Source organism: Capricornis sumatraensis, chromosome 6 (assembly GCF_032405125.1).
Source record: "Capricornis sumatraensis isolate serow.1 chromosome 6, serow.2, whole genome shotgun sequence".
Lineage (NCBI taxonomy): Eukaryota > Metazoa > Chordata > Mammalia > Artiodactyla > Bovidae > Capricornis > Capricornis sumatraensis.
The window spans coordinates 93,942,259-93,961,345 of NC_091074.1; the positions used below are offsets into that span (position 1 = coordinate 93,942,259).

The 19,087-nt window shown below is 42.4% G+C and overlaps 1 protein-coding gene across 2 annotated transcripts in view; it reads left to right on the plus strand.

Moving 5' to 3' along the window:
• FAM120A (family with sequence similarity 120 member A) overlaps positions 1-8,520 on the plus strand; it is a 117,057-nt gene extending 108,537 nt beyond the window's left edge. For both annotated transcript variants that reach the window (XM_068973747.1, XM_068973746.1), the window contains 2 exons: positions 229-325; positions 6,660-8,520. In XM_068973747.1, coding sequence (XP_068829848.1) covers positions 229-325; positions 6,660-6,971 — 409 coding nt within the window. In that variant the 3' untranslated portion in view covers positions 6,972-8,520. The remainder of the gene's footprint in view (positions 1-228; positions 326-6,659) is intronic.
• The last annotated feature ends 10,567 nt before the right edge of the window (positions 8,521-19,087 follow it).

A 19,087-nucleotide genomic window follows, 5' to 3' on the forward strand; every position in this document is an offset into this window, starting at 1 on the left:
AGTGAAAGTGAAGTTGCTCAGTTGTGTCCGACTCTTTGCAACCCCATGGACTGCAGCCCACCAGGCTCCTTCGTCCATGGGATTTTCCAGGCAAGAGTACTGGAGTGGGGTGCCATTGCCTTCTCCATACCATAGACTAGACACCTTTAAATCCATTCGATATTATTTTAAATGTTACCTTGAACAGATACAAGTCTGTTTGCTTTTGTCCTCTTTTATGTGTTTTAGGCGTCCAAGAGGCGTTATTTCCACTCCAGTGATCCGAACATTTGGAAGAGGTGGAAGGTACTATGGCAGAGGCTATAAAAACCAGGGTGCGATTCAGGTAATAGCACCACGTAGTGCTAGTGGCCAGTTCACTGCTGGGCGCCTGCTCTGCTCCGGCCAGTGTTTCAGGGCCCCTGACCAGAGAGGGGCCCGCTGGAAGGCTTCTGACCCAATAGTGGCACGTGGTGGTTTTCAAACCCACTTTCCCGCAAGCCCAGACTGTTTTAGCATCGTTTGGGGTAAAGAGTGTGAGCGTGTGTTCGTGTGCTGTCCCTGGGAATTTAGCTGAGAATAATCCAGAAGCTGTTAATGCTATCTATATTATTTAGGTAAATCACATTTAGGATTTAAAAAGAAGTTGTGACTTTGTAAATGCTAGAACAGTGGTTTTTTTTTTTTTTTCCCCTCCTCCACCATCTTGACTAGTTCTTCCATAAAGGATCAGCTCATGAGAAAATAAAGTCACATGTCTGTCTTCATGAAAGAGCTAGAACTTTCTTCTACTCTGGATACTCCATTTTAGGACCTGGATTCTGATTAATTTGCCCTTGAGAATGATGTTTTATCAACCTTAACACTGTATTACGTTGTCTCATTTATTGAATTATGGCTTTAATCAAAGTACACAATTTTTTTCTCATAGCATCCTTGTAAACATTAAGAGGAGTACCCTTATGTGACTCATTTATTAATTAATAGTCCTTATTTGGAAATAATTGGCCAAGAGAAAATAAAACTACTGCCTTTGCCAGGTGATCTTAGCATCTTGATAGCTTCCTTTTGATGAAATACATCAAATAAGTCAAGTACAGAAACAGTCTCTTGCCTGAAAACAGGTCCAGGCAGCCCCCGTTAGCTGTGCAGCATCCAGCAAGGGGGAGGTCCTCAGCTCATTCCGGCTTCCCTGTAGTCCCACCCTGACCGTCCTCACCCTTCATCAAAATGCTCTTTTGAGCCAGAGGTACTCTCAGTCTCTCAGCAGGTTTATGAGAAGGAGGAGAACTTCTTTCTTACTTCTCTAGCCTGGAGCTTATCTTATAAAATGCCTCTGGTTTTTCATTACGATCATCCTTGGTGGGTACAAGGGCCTTTCCTGAGCTAGTAGTGGGAAATATGTATCTCTGTATTGCTTAAGCACTTTTATTTTCATTATAAAACCTAGATACCGAAAAACCACACACACATATATCAAAATGTAGTTTAATGAGATATAAGGCAAATAGCCGTGTAGCCATCACCTATGTGATGAATAGTATTTTCCCAGCTCTTTCTGAGCGCCTCACAGGCCCAGTCACAACACTAACCTCCTGCCTCCCTCTGCACAACATAACCACAACCCTGGAGTTTTACACTCTGTTATTTCTCCCTTGTCACTTTCTGGTTTTTTATCGCTCATATGTGCCTTCCTAGACACTTGATGAATTGTATAAGTTTTTTTTAGTTTGCTATGTCTTCTAAGTCTCTCTGAATCAACAGGTTTCCCTTCCTCCCTTTTTCCTTCATTTATCAACTGAAGGACAACTCAGGCTATTTCAGCTTCAGGATCCTGGCTTTTGCTGAGTGCACACTCACGGTGCTGTTCCTTGTGTGACTCTGACCTTTCTTGCCCAAGAGTAGCTGGATCTGGATGCTTCGTTGTACTTTGGTTTGTCCCTGTGGCAAGACTGCAGTGGGCTCCTGTGCTTTCCTGTCTGCTTATCTTTTTTTATGTGTCAGAACCTGTTGATCCGTTCATATGCTGCAGATTGCAAAATGAAGATACTCTCATTCCATCATTTGTTTTTCTTTATTGGGGTATTTTTATAAAGAGATGCTTCCCATCGCTTTCCATCTGGTGCCTCAGTGTTACAGACCTTCAGGAAAGGTATAGCTCAACACATGGTTCTGTAGCTCAACTCACCTGTCCTTGGCCACTGGGACCCTTTGCTGTGACCTCTAGTCTTCAGTAACTTCCTGTCTGGTGTATCACCCAGCCCAGCACACCAGTGACAGTCATTTCTCTTTGTTTCATGGTTTCTTTAGTGAGAAGCGGCATTTCAAGACCACAGTTAAGAGCACTCCCTGATGGACATAAGCGGCCACAATGTCAATCACAGTTCCTAGTGTTCTGTGTGCACAGACACACACAGTCCTATTTCTTTATATATATAAACACACACACAAATGATATGCTTTTTATTATATTTTTTAAAGGTAGGAGTCTCTTGAATTCACACTGATGTTTCCAGTTTAAACTGAAGACTATAAGACTTTTATGTAGTCTCATCTCTGTTACATCTGTATGTTCTTTCTTCTAGACCAAATCACCATTTCTGGGCTTTTCCTATGAACAGATCTCGAGGGGAAAGGTGTACCCATGCACACTCATGTACAATGCACATGGAAACATATATACATGTAATCTGCTGTTCCCGCCCACCCCAATTAAATTGACTCTTCTAATTCAAATTCAGAATTTTAGGAATTTGACTTAATGTTTACTATTTATGTCAGTATGTCCTTTCTTCCCTCCTGAGAATCTTGGTTCCTAAGAACCCAGAGAATGATTGAATTAGAACATCCCATAACTCATCATTTATTTCATCCCACATTGTATACACAGTCTGTTCAGTTCAGTTCAGTTCAGTCACTCAGTCGTGTCTGACTCTTTGCGACCTCATGAACTGCAGCATGCCAGGCCTCCCTGTCCATCACCAACTCCTGGAGTCCACCCAGACCCATGTCCATGAAGTTGGCGATGCCATCCAACCAACTCATTCTCCGTCATCCCCTTCTCCTCCTGCCCTCAATCCTTTGGCTCCATCCCTTGGTTCTTTCTGGAGTTAATTCTCCACTGATCTCTAGTAGCATATTGGGCACCTACTGACCTGGGGAGTTCATCTTTCAGTGTCCTATCTTTTTGCCGTTTCATACTGTTCGTGGGGTTCTCAAGGCAAGAATACTGAAGTGGTTTGCCATTCCCTTCTCCAGTGGACCACATTCTGTCAGACCTCTCCACCATGACCCGTCCGTTTTGGGTGGCCCCACATGGCATGGCTTAGTTTCACTGAGTTAGACAAGGCTGTGGTCCATGTGATCAGATTGGCTAGTTGTCTGTGATTGTGGTTTCAATCTGTCTGCCCTCCGGTTCCCTCTCTCAGTGCCTACCATCTTACTTGGGTTTCTCTTACCTTGAGGAATAGCTAATACGTCCATCACCAGCACAATCACAGAAAACAATTAAAGTGTTGGTATATGCTTCCCCTATTTCCCCCCACCATTCTCACATTTTAAAAAGTAGCTATGCTACTACTGTCTACATTGTTCAAGGTACATTATCCTTTCAGCTACATTTATCCAGGGTCTGTAGATAACTTTATGTCCTGTGCCCCATAAACCTTGAGGCTGCTGTTCCATTTTGTCCCTCTGAGGCTCTTTTCTTTAGTGAGTTCCTAGGGAGGACTTAGGAAAACAGTATTTAATTTGAAAGTAGTTTATTTTCCCAGTAATTAGAAATATTGGTTCACATCTTCTCAAGAGACTTTTACACATGTTATATGATTTTCTTCTGTCATAAAGCTTTGCCTCATGACTAATAAAGATGAATAATAATTGAGTTGTCTTTCCCTTTGAAGTCATTTGCTGTTTTGACCTAAAAGCCTAAATTGTTTTCTCCCCCCACCCCACCCCTGCCACAAACCCCTTCTTTTTTTTTTTTTTTGCTGAAGTTTAGTGCTGATCATTCTTGGGTCATTGCACTCAGTATGCAATACTTTGTTTCCAAGCACAATTTCTTTTTTTTTTTTTTTCCCCCCAGAAAATTTTCTTGAATTAGTTGTTTTTCATTTCAGTTCTTTTGCTTTGGTCTCTTTTCATCTCTGGTGCTCTGTCTTCAGTGTTTGGCATACTCTGGATTCCTTTTTGTCTCAAGATGTGACTCATATACTAATGTAGTTCATCTGTTTAAAGTGTACAATTCAGTGTATTCTCAAGATCATACAGCAATCACCACTAATTCCAGAACATTTATCACCCCAAAAGAAACCCCAAAAGAAGCTTTACTGATGAGCAGTCACACCCCACCCTCGTAGACTCTGATGATCTGCTTCTGTCTGGACTTGCCCTCTGTACATACCATGTAAATGCACCTGCTGTGCCCCAGACCAGGACTTATTCTTTATTACTGCGAGTGATGTGCCACTGTCTACATAATACTACATTTTGTTTACTTGTTCATCAGTTGATGGACGTTTAGATTGTTTCCACTTTTTTGCTATTATGAATAATGTTGCTGCTGCTGCTGCTAAGTCCTATGAACACATATATACAGAACACATATATTTTGTGTTTCCCCCCCAAGTTTTAATGAGATATAATTGACACAATATTATATCAGTGTCATTTATACAACATAATGATTTGATACTTGTATTTACAAAATGATCACCAGAGTAAGTCTAGTAAACATCCATCACTGCACATAATTACAGATTTCATTTTCTTGTGATGGGAATGTATCTTTTAAGATATTCTCAGCAACGTTTAAATATATAATAGAACACTGTTAATTGTAGTCTTTGTGTGCAAGTTTTTGTATGGACACATTTTCAGTTCTCTTGAGTATATATGTAAAAGTGAATTTCTTGGTCATATGGTAACTCTGTGTTTAAGCATTTGAGGAGCCACAAAATTTTCGAAGTGACTGCATTTTCCATTCCTATTAGCAACGTATGAAGATTCCAATACTATATACGTCCATGGCAACCCTTGCTACTCTCTGTTACTGAGTTTAGCCATCCTCGTGGGTGTAAAATGGGCTCTCATTGTGAGTTTGACCCACATTTCCCTTTCTTTGTCTCTGATTTTAAAATTTTTCTTCTTTAGCCTTCAGGTTTTATATGATGTTTATTTAGTGGTGTTTCTTTTAGTTTAGTGTTCCTTTCTGGAATTATTTTTTCTTTTATTTTTAATTCTTCCCTAAGATTTTCACCTCCCTTGATGGCTTTTCCTGGGTTAATATGTGTTCCTGTTCATCCTGTCCTGTCATAGCCTGTTTTAAAATCAGAGGAAGAAGTCTTAATCATTTACTGGCGTGCCATTCTGACGTATTTCATTGTCCTTGGGGATGCTGTTCCATCTTTTATTGGTGTAATGTGTGGCTTCACCGTGGTACTTCCTCTTGCTCATTTTAAGTGAAAGTAGTACCCTTGCCCCTTGAGAAGGACGGATGATAACTGGCACCTTGTTTACTGAGTCGCTGGCCCCACTGTCTCTGTTCTTGCCATCCTGATGGGGCAGTTCTGGGAGGCTATGTCAGTGGGACAAGAGGCAGTGCTGCCCCCTGCTCATGGTGCTTATAGTGGTGGGCGACTCTTTGCAGTGGTCTGGGCTTATGGAAGAATTTGCTGTAGAGAGAGAGTGTCTGTTTCCAAACAGCTACAGGCTGTCTTTCCTTCTTAGTCTCCCTGCATCCTTCATAACTATAGGGCGGTCCCCTAATGAGCAGGCCCCACGGAGCGTTTCCTGTAGCAGGCATCTGTGAGGGCACTGCTCCATCACCACTGGCAATGCTGCACCAAGTATGTGTTTAGTCTGGGAAGTGGACTTTTTCCTTAAGAGAGTGAGGGCTTTGAGATTTGAAAGCGCCTACTTGAAATTGTCAGTATTCTTTTTCTTCCCTTTTGGCCCTCCTGTATTTTTATAGTAATTACTTTCCTCAAGGTTCCTAGAGAATGACAGAAGTATTGACGTTTAGAAAAGTTTACATGAGTATTTCCGAACTGCAGGATTCAAAACTAAAATGAGAAGACACTGTGTGAAAATGAGCCCAGATAGGAAACATGATAACCCCTGGTGTACAAGAGGGTGTCTCTAAAAGCAAGGGTGATAGGTACCTCCAGTTCTACTCTGTATATAGACTGCAGAGTGGATAGAGTACGTAACAGAATGAATAGACCAGATATAGAGCATAGAATATAGAATATATATGTATTATAGAGTGTATATGGACTATGAAGTTGACCCTTGACAACATGCAGTCAAAAATCCACACAGAACTTTATAGTTAGCCTTCTTCCATATCCACAGTTCTGCATTTGCAGATTCATTTAGGGCTATAGTACGTATCGACTGAAAAAAAATCCATAGAATGGTGGACTTGGGCAGTTCAAATCCATGTTGATCCAGGGTCAACTGTATAGAGAATATATAGAGTATATAATAGAGTGCATAGAGTATATTGTAGGGTATAATATCCATAGGGTAGAGAGTACGTACAGTGAGGGACACAGCCACACATTCACTGCATTCTGTTCTTGAATCTGCAGTGAGTCACCAGGCCTCAGTTGGTGTCTCCTCTCTCCCACTGTTTATCAAACACTGCCTTATTGCTTGCTGTCTTTCATTTTTAATAGGGCAAGCCTCCCTATGCTGCTTCAGCAGAAGAAGTGGCCAAAGAACTGAAGTCGAGATCCGGGGAATCTAAATCCTCCGCTATGTCTTCAGACGGGTCCCTGGCTGAAAACGGAGCGGTGGCTGAGGAGAAGCCGGCTCCCCAGATGAACGGGAGCGCGGGCGACACCAGGGCCCCCAGCCACTCGGAAAGTGCCTTGAACAATGACTCTAAGACGTGCAATACAAATCCTCACTTAAATGCACTAAGTACAGACAGTGCTTGCCGTAGAGCTGATGCTCTGGAGGCAGCTGTCTTAAAGAAAGAAGAGTAAACTTATTTTTTATAGAGGGTGAAGGATGCTGGAAGGGTAAGGATTTAGGAATATCTGGAGAGAAAGAGAGCCTACAGTTATGTACATTTTTTCCTTTCCGTAAGAGAAAAATGAGGACTTTGGAAATTCGGATCCCTCTTTGATATCAGAGATTTAAACAACACATTTTTAGTTTTAACCAGTTGTAGTCAAAATGCTACAATAAAACAAAAAGAGAGAAGGAAAATGAAGAGCATTTGACTCCCACACTTAAAATGAAGTACACACAAAGTTTAAACTGGTTAATGACAAAAGCCTATAGTTGTGTTTCTTGAACTATAAAGAAAACAAATTTTGGCAGTCTTTAAGTATATATAGCTTAAAATATCATTTTTAGCATTTGGCACCATATGTATGCCATTATCTTTGATTTTGCATTACTGTTCACAAGAAAGCTTTGTCTAAGGCTTTGATTTTATGATTATGAAAGAAATAAGGCACAACCACAGTTTTTCTTTCTTACTTAAAATTCATCACTGTTGATGTGGTTCTTTTGTGTTAAGAAAAAAAGTGCAACTATCAGAACAAAAAATTATAGAGTAATATTGCCGTTCTGCTGATTTTAAATATACAGTACATCATACATACTTTACAAGCAAGTTAAATGGAGATAAAGTTGAAATCATAGAAGATGCAAATGACCTTTCAAAATCAACACAATGTGTTCTGAAACTTTTCGTGACTTAATACCATGCATCTGTGATCAATGAACTATGTGGTTTTGAATCGGATGTAGACCATAGTGCTACTTACTTGAGCTAAACTTCTGCATGGTTCATAATTTTTAAAGTGTGTAGTTAATATTATGCATGTTATTGTCCTTTCTTCCATTCTTACCAGTATGTGCCCATTTGCAAAACAAAAATGCTAATAATCAGTAATAGTCCTATAAAAGATGTTAACTCTGTTTAGTCATTGACTGATCTTGCTCTAACCTTAAAATTTTGTGATTATTGACCTCTGTTGCATTTATTCTAAAACCCCCCAAATTATCTAGCTGTTTCAAATATCAACATTACCCTGGTGTATTCACTGCTGTATGCATTATTGTTCTTTGTTGCTGTTTTATGCCTTCATATTAGCAAAATATGAAATTCTGTGAAAAAAAAAATCCCTTTGATCTTTAAAAGAAAAAACAAAAAAAAAAAACAACCCCCCCTTCTGTAGCAGGAAACAAATTGCTTGTTCTTGAGAACTTTCCCATCAAGAATTTAGTAGAAGCAGGTATACTTATATCATTTTGATGTTTTTGTTAATGTTTCCAAACAATGTACTTTGAAATCAGAATCACTTCTTATTCGTTTTCATATAATTCTCCTGATGCTCTTCATCACACATTAGTGATCAGAAATGAGATGTAATTCCCCAATCCCTGCCCGCAAGACCTGAGTAGGATCTTACTGTAAGTTGAAGGGAGTTTTGCCCTAACTCATGGATTGTGCAAGAATGAACTGCTGTTGGGTTTGACTGATTGTAGATGGGTTGTGGTGTGGTGTATCTGAAGGCTATTGAATGCAACTTACAATGCTTAATAAAAATCTTTATTCTTTTAGTATAAAGATGGTGTGGCTTTAAATTCTTTGTAAGAACATCCATTTTACTGAGGTTTAATGCCAATTGAAACAGCTACTACAGAGCTTAGTCAAATAACCAAAATTTAGAAGTATTTTGCCCATTGCAAGTAATTCCATTTCTTGCTCTAAAGGAACATGTGTTGTCAAAATGCAAGTTATGTTGATGCTGATGCCTGAATTTCATAATTACAAAAAAGACATTCTTTGATAGAGCAGGCTTAGAAATAGAAATTTAAACTTTAAAAAAAAAAGCCCAAGGAAGAAATACATTTGATCTTGATTAAACCACTTTTAAAAAAGCCAGATCCATACTGTATTTTAGTTTTTACTTAGTGCACTTTTTTTGTTCTAGCACGTTACATTTAGCTGTTTACATCTAGCACATTACATTTTTTGTTCTACCACGTTACATTTAGCTGTCATGTTTCCTTAGGCTCTTCATTGTGACAGGGTCTCAGACTTTGTTTTTGGTGACCTTGTGACAACCTTGAGGAGCAGCAAGATATTTTGTCAAATGTACCTTAACTGTTGTCTGATTTTTTTTTTCCCATGAATGGACTGGGGTAGGCTGTGTAAAATTAGCATGCCTTATCACCATTGATGGTGACCTTAATCAACTGACTGAGTTAGTGTTGTCAGGTCTCCTCACTGTAAAGTTGGCCAGCCCCATCCCGTTTCCATGGGTTTCCCAGGTGGCCCTGGTGGTAAAGAACCCACCTGCCAGTGCAGGAGACCTAAAAAATGCGAGTTTGATCCCTGGGTGGGGAAGATCCCCTGGAGGAAGGAGGGCATGGCAACCCTTTCCAGTATTCTTGCCTGGAAAGTCCCATGGACAGAGGATCCCTGCGGGCTACAGTCCATGGGGTCCCAAAGAGTTGGACGCGACTTAGCAGGCAAGCACTCCTTTCTGTACTGTACTCTGAAAGAGCCACCGTGTTTCAGCCCTCAGAGTGGGAAGTCATGCTTGAGTTATCTAATAAATCATTTGGAATTGTGAGTGGCAAATTTGTCCCTTCTTTCATTTCTCCATATGTTTTTACATCATCGAGTTCTGCGTGCTTAGCACCGAATGGCAGACATTTAATGCATATTATTGGTCCTTGTGAACATCTATTGCAAACCTCTCAGGTTATAATATCTTAAATGATACTAAAATAGGACATGCTTTTTTAGAAGCACTTTTTTTTTTTCAGATTCTTTAATGTTCACAACAGTGCTATCAGTATGACATTATCACCACCAAAGATGACTTTTAACTTATTGCAGGCCACACTGCTAGTGAACGGTGGAAACGGGATCTGAGTCTGTGCCCATCCGAGCCTGTTCCCGGAGCCTTGCAGACACCCGGTGGTCTGTGAGTCCCCTCTTCTCGGCTCCTCCGGAATCTTTTCTTCCGGCGCGGCGGGGAGGTGGGGCTGCGTCCCCGCCTCCACTGGGTGGGCAGGAGGGGAGGAGCCGCAAGGGAGAGTAGGAGCAGTGGGGAGGAGGAGCGATGTTAGAAGACTCGGTATCAAAACTACATGGACTGCGGGGGCGCGCTCTGGACCTACCGCGCGGAACCCCGGGGCGGAGAGGGGCGGGCCTCCTAGTCAGAGGAAGACGCTCCCGGGATGCGCGCTTCCGGCCTTGCGTGCAGCGGGGCGGGGCCGTGCGTGGGGCGGGGCGGGGAGGGGCCTTGGCAGGGTCGGCGGGTTCTGGCCTGTGCTGTCTGCGCGCGCACCTCTCCCGAGTTTGGGCCCGCGTTCCGGTGCGAGCGTTTGCTTCTCCCTAGGCGAGGCCCGAGGCGACCGCTAGAAGCCGGGGAGGGCCGGTTCGGTATTTACACAGCGTGCACTGGAACCGAAATCCGCGCTCAGAACGCCGACCGGATCCTCGGGGACCGCGAGGGTTGGGCCGGGGTTCCCCACACTGTCAGCACTCAAGTTCGTTCCTGGAATCCGATCGATCGCAGAAAACCCCTCCTGTCCTGGGGCTGGGCGCCGGCACCGCGTTCCCGATAGCCAGGGGCTCTGCGCTTCTGTGAGACTGACCGCGGTCCCTGGTCCCCGGTCCCCGGGGCTGGCCAGGCACTGTCCTGAGCTAATCTGTTCCAGGCAAGCCCTGGTCCTGACGGGTGTACCGTTAACCCTATGCTCCTACAGACTGTGGCTCTGAGATTTGCAGGAAATAAAGGAAACACCCACACTTCTCCCTGACTCTTGTCTGGTCAGTCGTGCTGGCCCCACCATTCCTCAGGGACTTGGATTTGAGCTCCTCTGCGTTCGTTTCGTGCTCTGTTCCACAGTACCAAGGGCCACTGTACGGCCCCCCGCCGCCCCCTCTCCCGGTTCCCCGTCCTTGCTAGTCCTCGTTTTGTGAGACACTGGGGAGCAGGGAGGGCTTCCGTTTTACAGAAGGACAGTTCCAGGGAGGACTCGCTATACGGCTCCCCTGACTTTGTACCCGGATCACTTTTAATCCAGTGTCCATTGCAAATACCTGGCGAGGTTCTCTTCGGGGAGGGTTGTATTCTTAGTGCCACTGGCCTCTGCCCCCAGATGCCAGCGGTAGCTCCCCACCATGACAACTGCAACCCTTCCTTCCCCACCACCCCCGCCGCGTTTCTCCTCTCTGGAGCAGGTCTTCCCCACTGAAGAACACTGTTTTGGAGAAGGGAGAGGGGCAGGCCGAGGAAGCTAAGGGCTACTGAGGACCCCATGCTTTCTTGGGGATAGGCTAGCCGACTGGCCCGCATCAAGAGTCACAGGGACGGCCTGCGTGGCATCCGCAGATATGCAAAGAGCCAACAGCTGTGGGTGGCCAAGCTGGGACTCTGGGCAGCTGGATTCTGATCCTGGCATTGACCCTGGCATTGACCCCGGCATTGACCCCTAGACAATCCACACACTTTCCTGGGCTGACGGTTACTTTTCCCTTTCTTTCTTTTTGAAAAAACAGCTTCTACTGATTTTTTTGTTTCAAAAGTAATAAGTTTATTGTTGTTTTTCAGTTGCTAAGTCGACCCCATGCACTGCAGCACTCCAGGCTCCTCTGTCCTCCACTATCTCCCTGAGTTTGCTCAGATTCATGTCCAATGAGTCAGTGATGCCATCTAACCATCTCATCCTCTGCCATCCTCTTCTCCTTTTGCCTTTAATCTTTCCCAGCATCAGGGTCTTTTCCCAGAGTCAGTTCTTTGCATCAGGTGGCCAAAGTACTGTTAATATGTTAATTACCATACTGTTAATTTTCAGCCTTTATCTTTCCTTTTTCCATGCAACGTATAATTTTTTTTTTTTTACAGAAAATAATAAAATCATCATATGTATTTTGTCACATTTTCTCCCTACCTAGAAAAATTTTATGGCTCTCTAACGTTTCATATTCTGCCATAGCCCCACAGTTCCATGGGTGGCTGCTCTGTGATATATCTGCTTGCCCAGTGTGGCTGGACATGGCTTTACTTTGGCATCCTCCAGTATTGATGGAGGATCTGTGTTGTGTACTGCCCTAGGCCTGGAGGCTCAAAGAGGGCAGCAAGCGCCCTACCTTTGAGAGCATTTACAACTGGGGACTGGGGGAAGTATACATGTGCACAGATAAAAGTATGACAGAGAAGAAGATGAGGAAAATAAAACGGGGTGATGGTTGCATGGCAGGGAGGACCTCTGGAATGAGGAATGAGGTTAATGGTCTGTGAGAACACAGTCAGGCTTGAGCCCAGGGAAGGAAGTAATGGATGCAGAGGATCCATGAGTGAGGGGGAAGAGCAGCGCTGCAGGGTGAGTGTTCTGGGCATGCTGGTGGCCCTTCGGAGGTTGTGACCAGTCTCCAGGTGGTCACAGCCTGGGAGGCATGCAAACCCTACAGGTGATTAGCATTTTACCAAAAGGACTGCCTAAGGTGGGAAGGGAGGGCTGGTTGTCTTGGTCCTTGGTGTTGGCCAGACCCTGACTCTTTGCTAGAATGACGCAGAAGATGGGTTTCTGGTTTTCATCTGCTTTGCTTTGATTGCCAGCAAGGGTAATATATCTCTTCTTAGGTTTACTGTGCCCTCAGTTTACCATTTTCTAATTGTCAAAAGAATGTCTAATGTCCTGGCTCTTTTATGATTCTAAAATGCCAGGTCAAGGCAAGAATGTTAAGAAATAATTCACCACTTGTACCCTTATCCATACAATCACCTGTAAGGACAAAGGGAATTTCAGACACCTCCCTCCTCACCCTCCCTCTCATACTTGGCCTCAGAGAGAGTCTGTTGGTACACTGGGTGCCAGTTCTTTCCTGATGTAGCTCTCGCTTCCAGGGAACTTATTCTACCCTCAAAATTTCCTGAGAATTACTAAATTTATGTAGTCATTTAGTCCTTAATCCCCACTTGGTAGAGTGACCCTTGCAGAGGCCACTTTGCCTGGAGCCCTGTCTTTGCCCTCCCCATGTGGCCCAGGCTATTGAGTGCTTGTCCTGTGCTCCTTGTCCTATTGGCTGCTGTAGACAGCCTGGGCCACAGGTGACCAGTTGGCCTGTACACAAGGCTACAATAGCTCTGCACTAGACGCCACTCCAGTACTCTTGCCTGGAAAATCCCATGGATGGAGGAACCTGGTAGGCTGCAGTCCATGGGGTCGCTGAGAGTTGGACACGACTGAATGACTTCACTTTCATGCACTGGAGAAGGAAATGGCAACCCACTCCAGTGTTCTTGCCTGGAGAATCCCAGGGACGGCGGAGCCTGGTGGGCTGCCGTCTATGGGGTCACACAGAGTTGGACACAACTGAAGCGACTTAGCAGCAGATGCTTTACCTTGTGCTATGGGCTGGACTGTGTCCCTCCAAGTTTCATATGTTGGAGCCCTAAACCCTGGTCCCTCAGAGTGGGACATCATTTAGAAATAGGGATGTTGTAATTAGTTAGGTTAGGATGATGTCATCCTGGAGTGGGGTGAGTCCTAACCCAACAAATCTGTTGTCTCTATAAAAAGGGGAAATTTGGACACAGAAACAGACACCCACAAAGGAACATGACGATATGAAGTCTGGGCTAATGCTACCAAAAGCCAAGAAACTACCAGAAGCTGGAGAGAAGCCTAGAACAGACACTTCCTGGGGCCTTCAGAGGCAGCATGGCCTTGTTGACACCTTGATCCCAGATTTCTGGCCTCTGGAACCCTGAGACAACACATTTCAGTCGTCCTAAGTCACCCAATGTAGTACCTTGGCAAGGAAGCCCCAGGAAACTGATATACTCTGCATGCTGCTGTCCTGGTAAGTGCAAACTGTGCTCTGTCCAAGGGTCTCTGAAACCATGGGGGGAACTCCACCATCCCAGACCCTTAGCTGGATGTGACTTAGCTCTGGGTGCATGTGTTTCTTTTTTCTCGACACCCAGAACAGTGATGGGAAATGGCCCAGTCAGAGCTGAGTGTAAATGGTTCCACTTCAAATGAACCTGCCTGGTAGCAAGAACTATGGCCCTGCTTCTCAGGCAGGCAGAGGCTAATTTCAGGCTGAAGATCTTAGGTCTTTCATGCTTAGAGAGATTCCTGGATCTCTACTGGACTCTTTACCCATCTGTTGGTCATCTGGCTGCTTGAAGGCTCAGCCATGAGTAGAATAGAGACCTCTCCATGCTCTGTCACTTCCTCTGAGTGGACAGTCATGTGGAAATGCAATGAAAAATTAAACCCATGTGGAAATGCAATAGCAATGATAATACACTCTATGAAGGAAAATGCAGAGGAAAGTAGGAACTTAACTATGATGGAGGAGGGCATCAGGGAGTCCTCTGTGGAATGATGTGGAAACCAGGTGGGAATTACTCAGATGAGCTTGAGCTTCAGGGTGGGTATCCTGGCTGGCTTTAGCCTGCTGTGCCTGGCAGGCACTGGCACCCATGGTAGACCTTGCCAGACCTATTCACACCACCTCTTGGCATTTTTGCATGTCCATTCCTGCAGACCTGACTAACCCAAGTGTGGGCTATAGGATGGCCACCTTGGTCCCAGTTTGACCAGAATGGCCTTGTTTGCCCCTGTTCTGGTGTTTTATTACCAGCACATTTTTGGATAGTAAATTATATGGTCATCCAGCTGAGGGACCTTGATCTACAAACTCACCACTTCCAAACATCACTGGGCCATCCTAGAGATGGACAAAAAGAAGGCCACTTTTTCATCATTTCAGTTCAGTTGCTCAGTCGTGTCCAACTCTTTGTGACCCCAGGGACTGCAGCATGCCAGGCTTCCCTGTCGATCACCAACTCCTGGAGTTTACCCAAACTCATGTCCATTGAGTCGGTGATGCCATCCAACCATGTCATCCTCTGTCGTCCCCTTGTCCTCTCGCCTTCAATCTTCCCCAGCATCAGGGTCTTTTCAAATAAGTCAGTTCTTCGCATCAGGTGGCCAAAGTATTGGAGTTTCAGCTTCAACATCAGTCCTTCCAATGAACACTCAGGACTAATCTCCTTTGGGATGGACTGGTTGGATCTCCTTGCTGTCCAAGGGACTCTCAGGAGTCTTCTCCAATACCACAGTTCAAAAGCATCAATTCTTCGGTGCTCAGCTTTCTTTACAGTCTAACTCTCACAACCATATGTAACTACTGGAAAAACCATAGCCTTAACTAGATAGACCTTTGTTGACAAAGTAATGCCTCTGCTTTTTTATATGCTGGCTATGTTTGTCACAACTTTCCTTCCAAGGAGTAAGCGTCTTTTAATTTCATGGCTGCAGTCACCATCTGCAGTGATTTTGGAGCCCAAAAAAATAAAGTCTGTCACTGTTTCCATTGTTTCCCCATCTATTTGCCATGAAGTGATGGGGCCAGATGCCAGGATCTTAGTTTTCTGAATGTTGAGCTTTAAGCCAACTTTTTCACTCTCCTCTTTCACTTTCATCAAGAGGCTCTTTAGTTCTTCACTTTCTGCCATAAGAGTGGTATCATCTGCATATCTGAGAACCCCATAACAGTATGAAAAGGCACACTTTCATACTTATCAGAAAAACCCAGAAGGCTTCCAAAGTTCCCATGGCTTACTGTCCATTTCAACTGCTTTTTGTTTAGATCACCAAGGTCCAGGTAGTCCAAGAAAAGCCTGCTCTTAGAACTTTCTTTGCTTCATCACATGAACTCATCCACTAACAAAAGCACACACCCAACCTTGAATTAGTATCTCCTTTCTGACCTCTCCTCCATGACAGCTATTAGTTGTCCGTTTCTTGCTCTGGCATATGAGCTCCTTGGAGGTAGGAATAGTGTATGCCTTGTCCATTACTATAACATATGCACTAGTTGTTTGCCAACAGATTGGATAATCTAGATTAAATGAACAAATTCCTAGGAACACACACCCTACCCAAATTGAATCATGAAGAAATAGAACATCTGAATAGAACTAAAGAAAAACTCATAATTTAGCTTCACTGAATTCTATCATGCATTTAAAGAAAAATTAACACCAATCCTTCTTAAAGTCTTCCCAAATACTGAAGAGGAGGGAATATTTCCTAATCCTTTCTATGAAGTCAGGATTACCCTGACAAAAGCCAAACAAAGATTCTGCAAGAAGACTACAAAACAATATCCTTTATAAACATATGTTGAGGATGCGGAAGGAAACCAAACTCAACAGCATATTAAAAGGATCATACACCCTAACCAAATGGGATTTATTCCAGGGATGTAAGGAAGGTTCAATATCCTTAAACTCAATTCTAAAAAATTGATGTAATACAGACCACATTAACAGAATGAAGGGGAGGAAAACAACCATATGATCATCTCAGTTGATGCCAGGCAAAACCATTTGACACAAAACAACAACAAAAAAATAAATAAAATCTATAGACAAAGAATAGAAAGAAACTTCTTCAATATAGTAAAGGCCATATAGGAAAAGCCCAAACCAAACATCATACTCATACTTTCACCTACTCAATGGTGAAAGACTAAAAACTAAAAAAAAAAAAAACTTTTCCCCTGAGATCAGGAACAAGAGAAAGATGTCCACTTTCATCACTTCTATTCAATGTACTATTGGAAGTTTTAGCCAGAGTACTTGGGCAAAAATAAAGAAAGAAAAAGGAATAAAAAGTATTCAAATTAGAAAGATGTAAAATTATTTCTGTTCATAGATAATATGATCTTATGTCATGTAAAATCATCAGTATTTAAGAAGTCTAAGGATTCTACAAATAACAGAACTAAAAAAAAAAACTCAGCAAACATAGAACATACTGAATCAATACCAAAAATTAGTTTGTTTCCATATACTAAGAAAGCACAATCCAAAAAGGAAATTAGAAACACAACTCCACTTACAATAGCATCCAACAAATAAAATACCTAGGAATAAACTAAGGAGACAAAACACTTATACACTGAAAATGATAAAAACATTGCTGAAAGCAATTTAAAAAGACATCCCATGTTCATGGATCAGAAGATTTACTGTTGTTAAGATGTCAATACTACCCAAAGTGTTCAACAGATTCAATGGAATCCTTGTCAAAATTACAATAGCCCTTGTGCAGAAAGGAAAAGCCAATCCTCATGGCTCAGATGGTAAAGAATCTGCCTGCAATGTAGGAGACCTGGGTTCAATCCCTGGGTTGGGAAGGTCTCCTGGAGAAGAAAATGGCAATTCACTCCAGTATTCTTGCCTAGAGGTTCCCATGGACAGAGGAGCCAGGCAGGCTACAGTCAATGGGATCACAAAGAGTTGGACACAACTGAATGACTAACACACAATCCTCAAATTAATATGGAATTGCATGGGGCCCAGAAAAGATAAAACAAGCTTGAAAAAGAAAAGCCAAGTTGGAGGTCTCATCCTACCAAATTTCAAAGCTTACTACAGAGCCATAGTAATCAGAATAGTGTGGTACTGGCATAAAGATACACAAACCAATGAAATACAATACAGAACCCAGCAATAAACCCTGGTCCATATGGTCAAATGATTTTTGACAAGGGTGTGATGACCATTCAGTGGGGAAAGGACAGTCCTTTCAACAAATGGTGCTGGGAAAACTGGATATTCACATATGAAAGAATTAAGATGAACCCTTACTTCATACATCCTATACAAAAATTAATTGAAAATGGACCAAAGTCCTAAACTTAAGAACTACAACACTTTTTTTCTTTTTTATATTCTTAGTTTATTTTTTAGATTGCATATGTGAGTAATAACATACAGTGTTTGTCTTTCTTTGACTTATTTTACTAAGGATAATTATTTCAAGGTCCATCCATGTAAAACTACAACATTCTTAGATGAAAACATATGGAGGAAAGCTTCATGATATTGAATTTAGCAAAGTTTTCTTGGATATGACATCAAATGCATAGGCAACAAAACAAAAAATAGATGAATTGGGCTTCATCAAAATTAAAAACTTAAAGTGCACGGGATGGGAGAAGACAATTGCAAATCATATATCTGATACGCAATTAATATCCAGAATATATTAAAAAATCTTCTGCAACTTAGCAAAAAGCAACCGAGTCAAATAAAAAATGAGGGAAGGGTTAGAATAGACATTTTTCCAAGGAATATATATAGATAGCCACTAAGTCCATAAAGATGCTCAGCATCACTAATCATTAGGGAAATGCAAATCAAGACCACAGTGATCATGGAGTTTCAGTGGAACTAAATTTTTGCCATTAAAAATTGATATTATATTGGACTATACATTGAGAAATCAATCAAAATAGAAAAAAATGTACTTCAAAATTAAAAAAAAAACCCACAAGACACTACTTCCCACACATTAGGATGGCTATAAAAAAGTAGAAACAAACAAACAAAACCCAAATCAGAAATAATGTGCTGATGAAGATGTGGAGAAATTAGAACTCTTGTGCACTGTTGGTGGAAATATAAAATGCTGTAGCTGCTGTGAAAAACAGTATGGTGGTTCCTTAAAAAGTTAAAAATAGAACTGCCACATGATTCAGCAATTTCACTTCTGGGTATACACACAACAGAAGTGAAAGCAGGGACTTGAACAGATATTTGTATACCCGTGCTCTTAGCCAAATGGAGGGGACAACCTGTGTCTAATGACAGTGAGCAAATAAACCAAATGTGGCATATTCATGCAATGAAGTATCTTAAAGTCTTAAAAAGGAAGGAAATTCTGACACATGCTATACCATGGATAAACTGAGGACATTCTGCTCAGTGAAATAAGCATCACAAAAGGACAAATAGTGATGCCACATATGAGGTCCCTAGAGTAATCAAATTCATAAAGACAGAAAGCAGAATGGTAGTTACCAGGGGCTGGAGGGAAGGGGTATTGGGGAGTTAGGGTCAGAATTTCAGTTTGGAAAGATGAGAATAGTTGTAGAGACGGATAAGGTTGATGGCTGCACAATATTGTAAGTATACTTAATGCAATAGAGCTGTCCACTGAAAAATGGTTAAAATGGTAAATTTTATGTTATGTACATTACCACAATGGAAAATCCTGCACCTGCATGCAGTACACTTTGTTGAGTAGTAGGTGAATG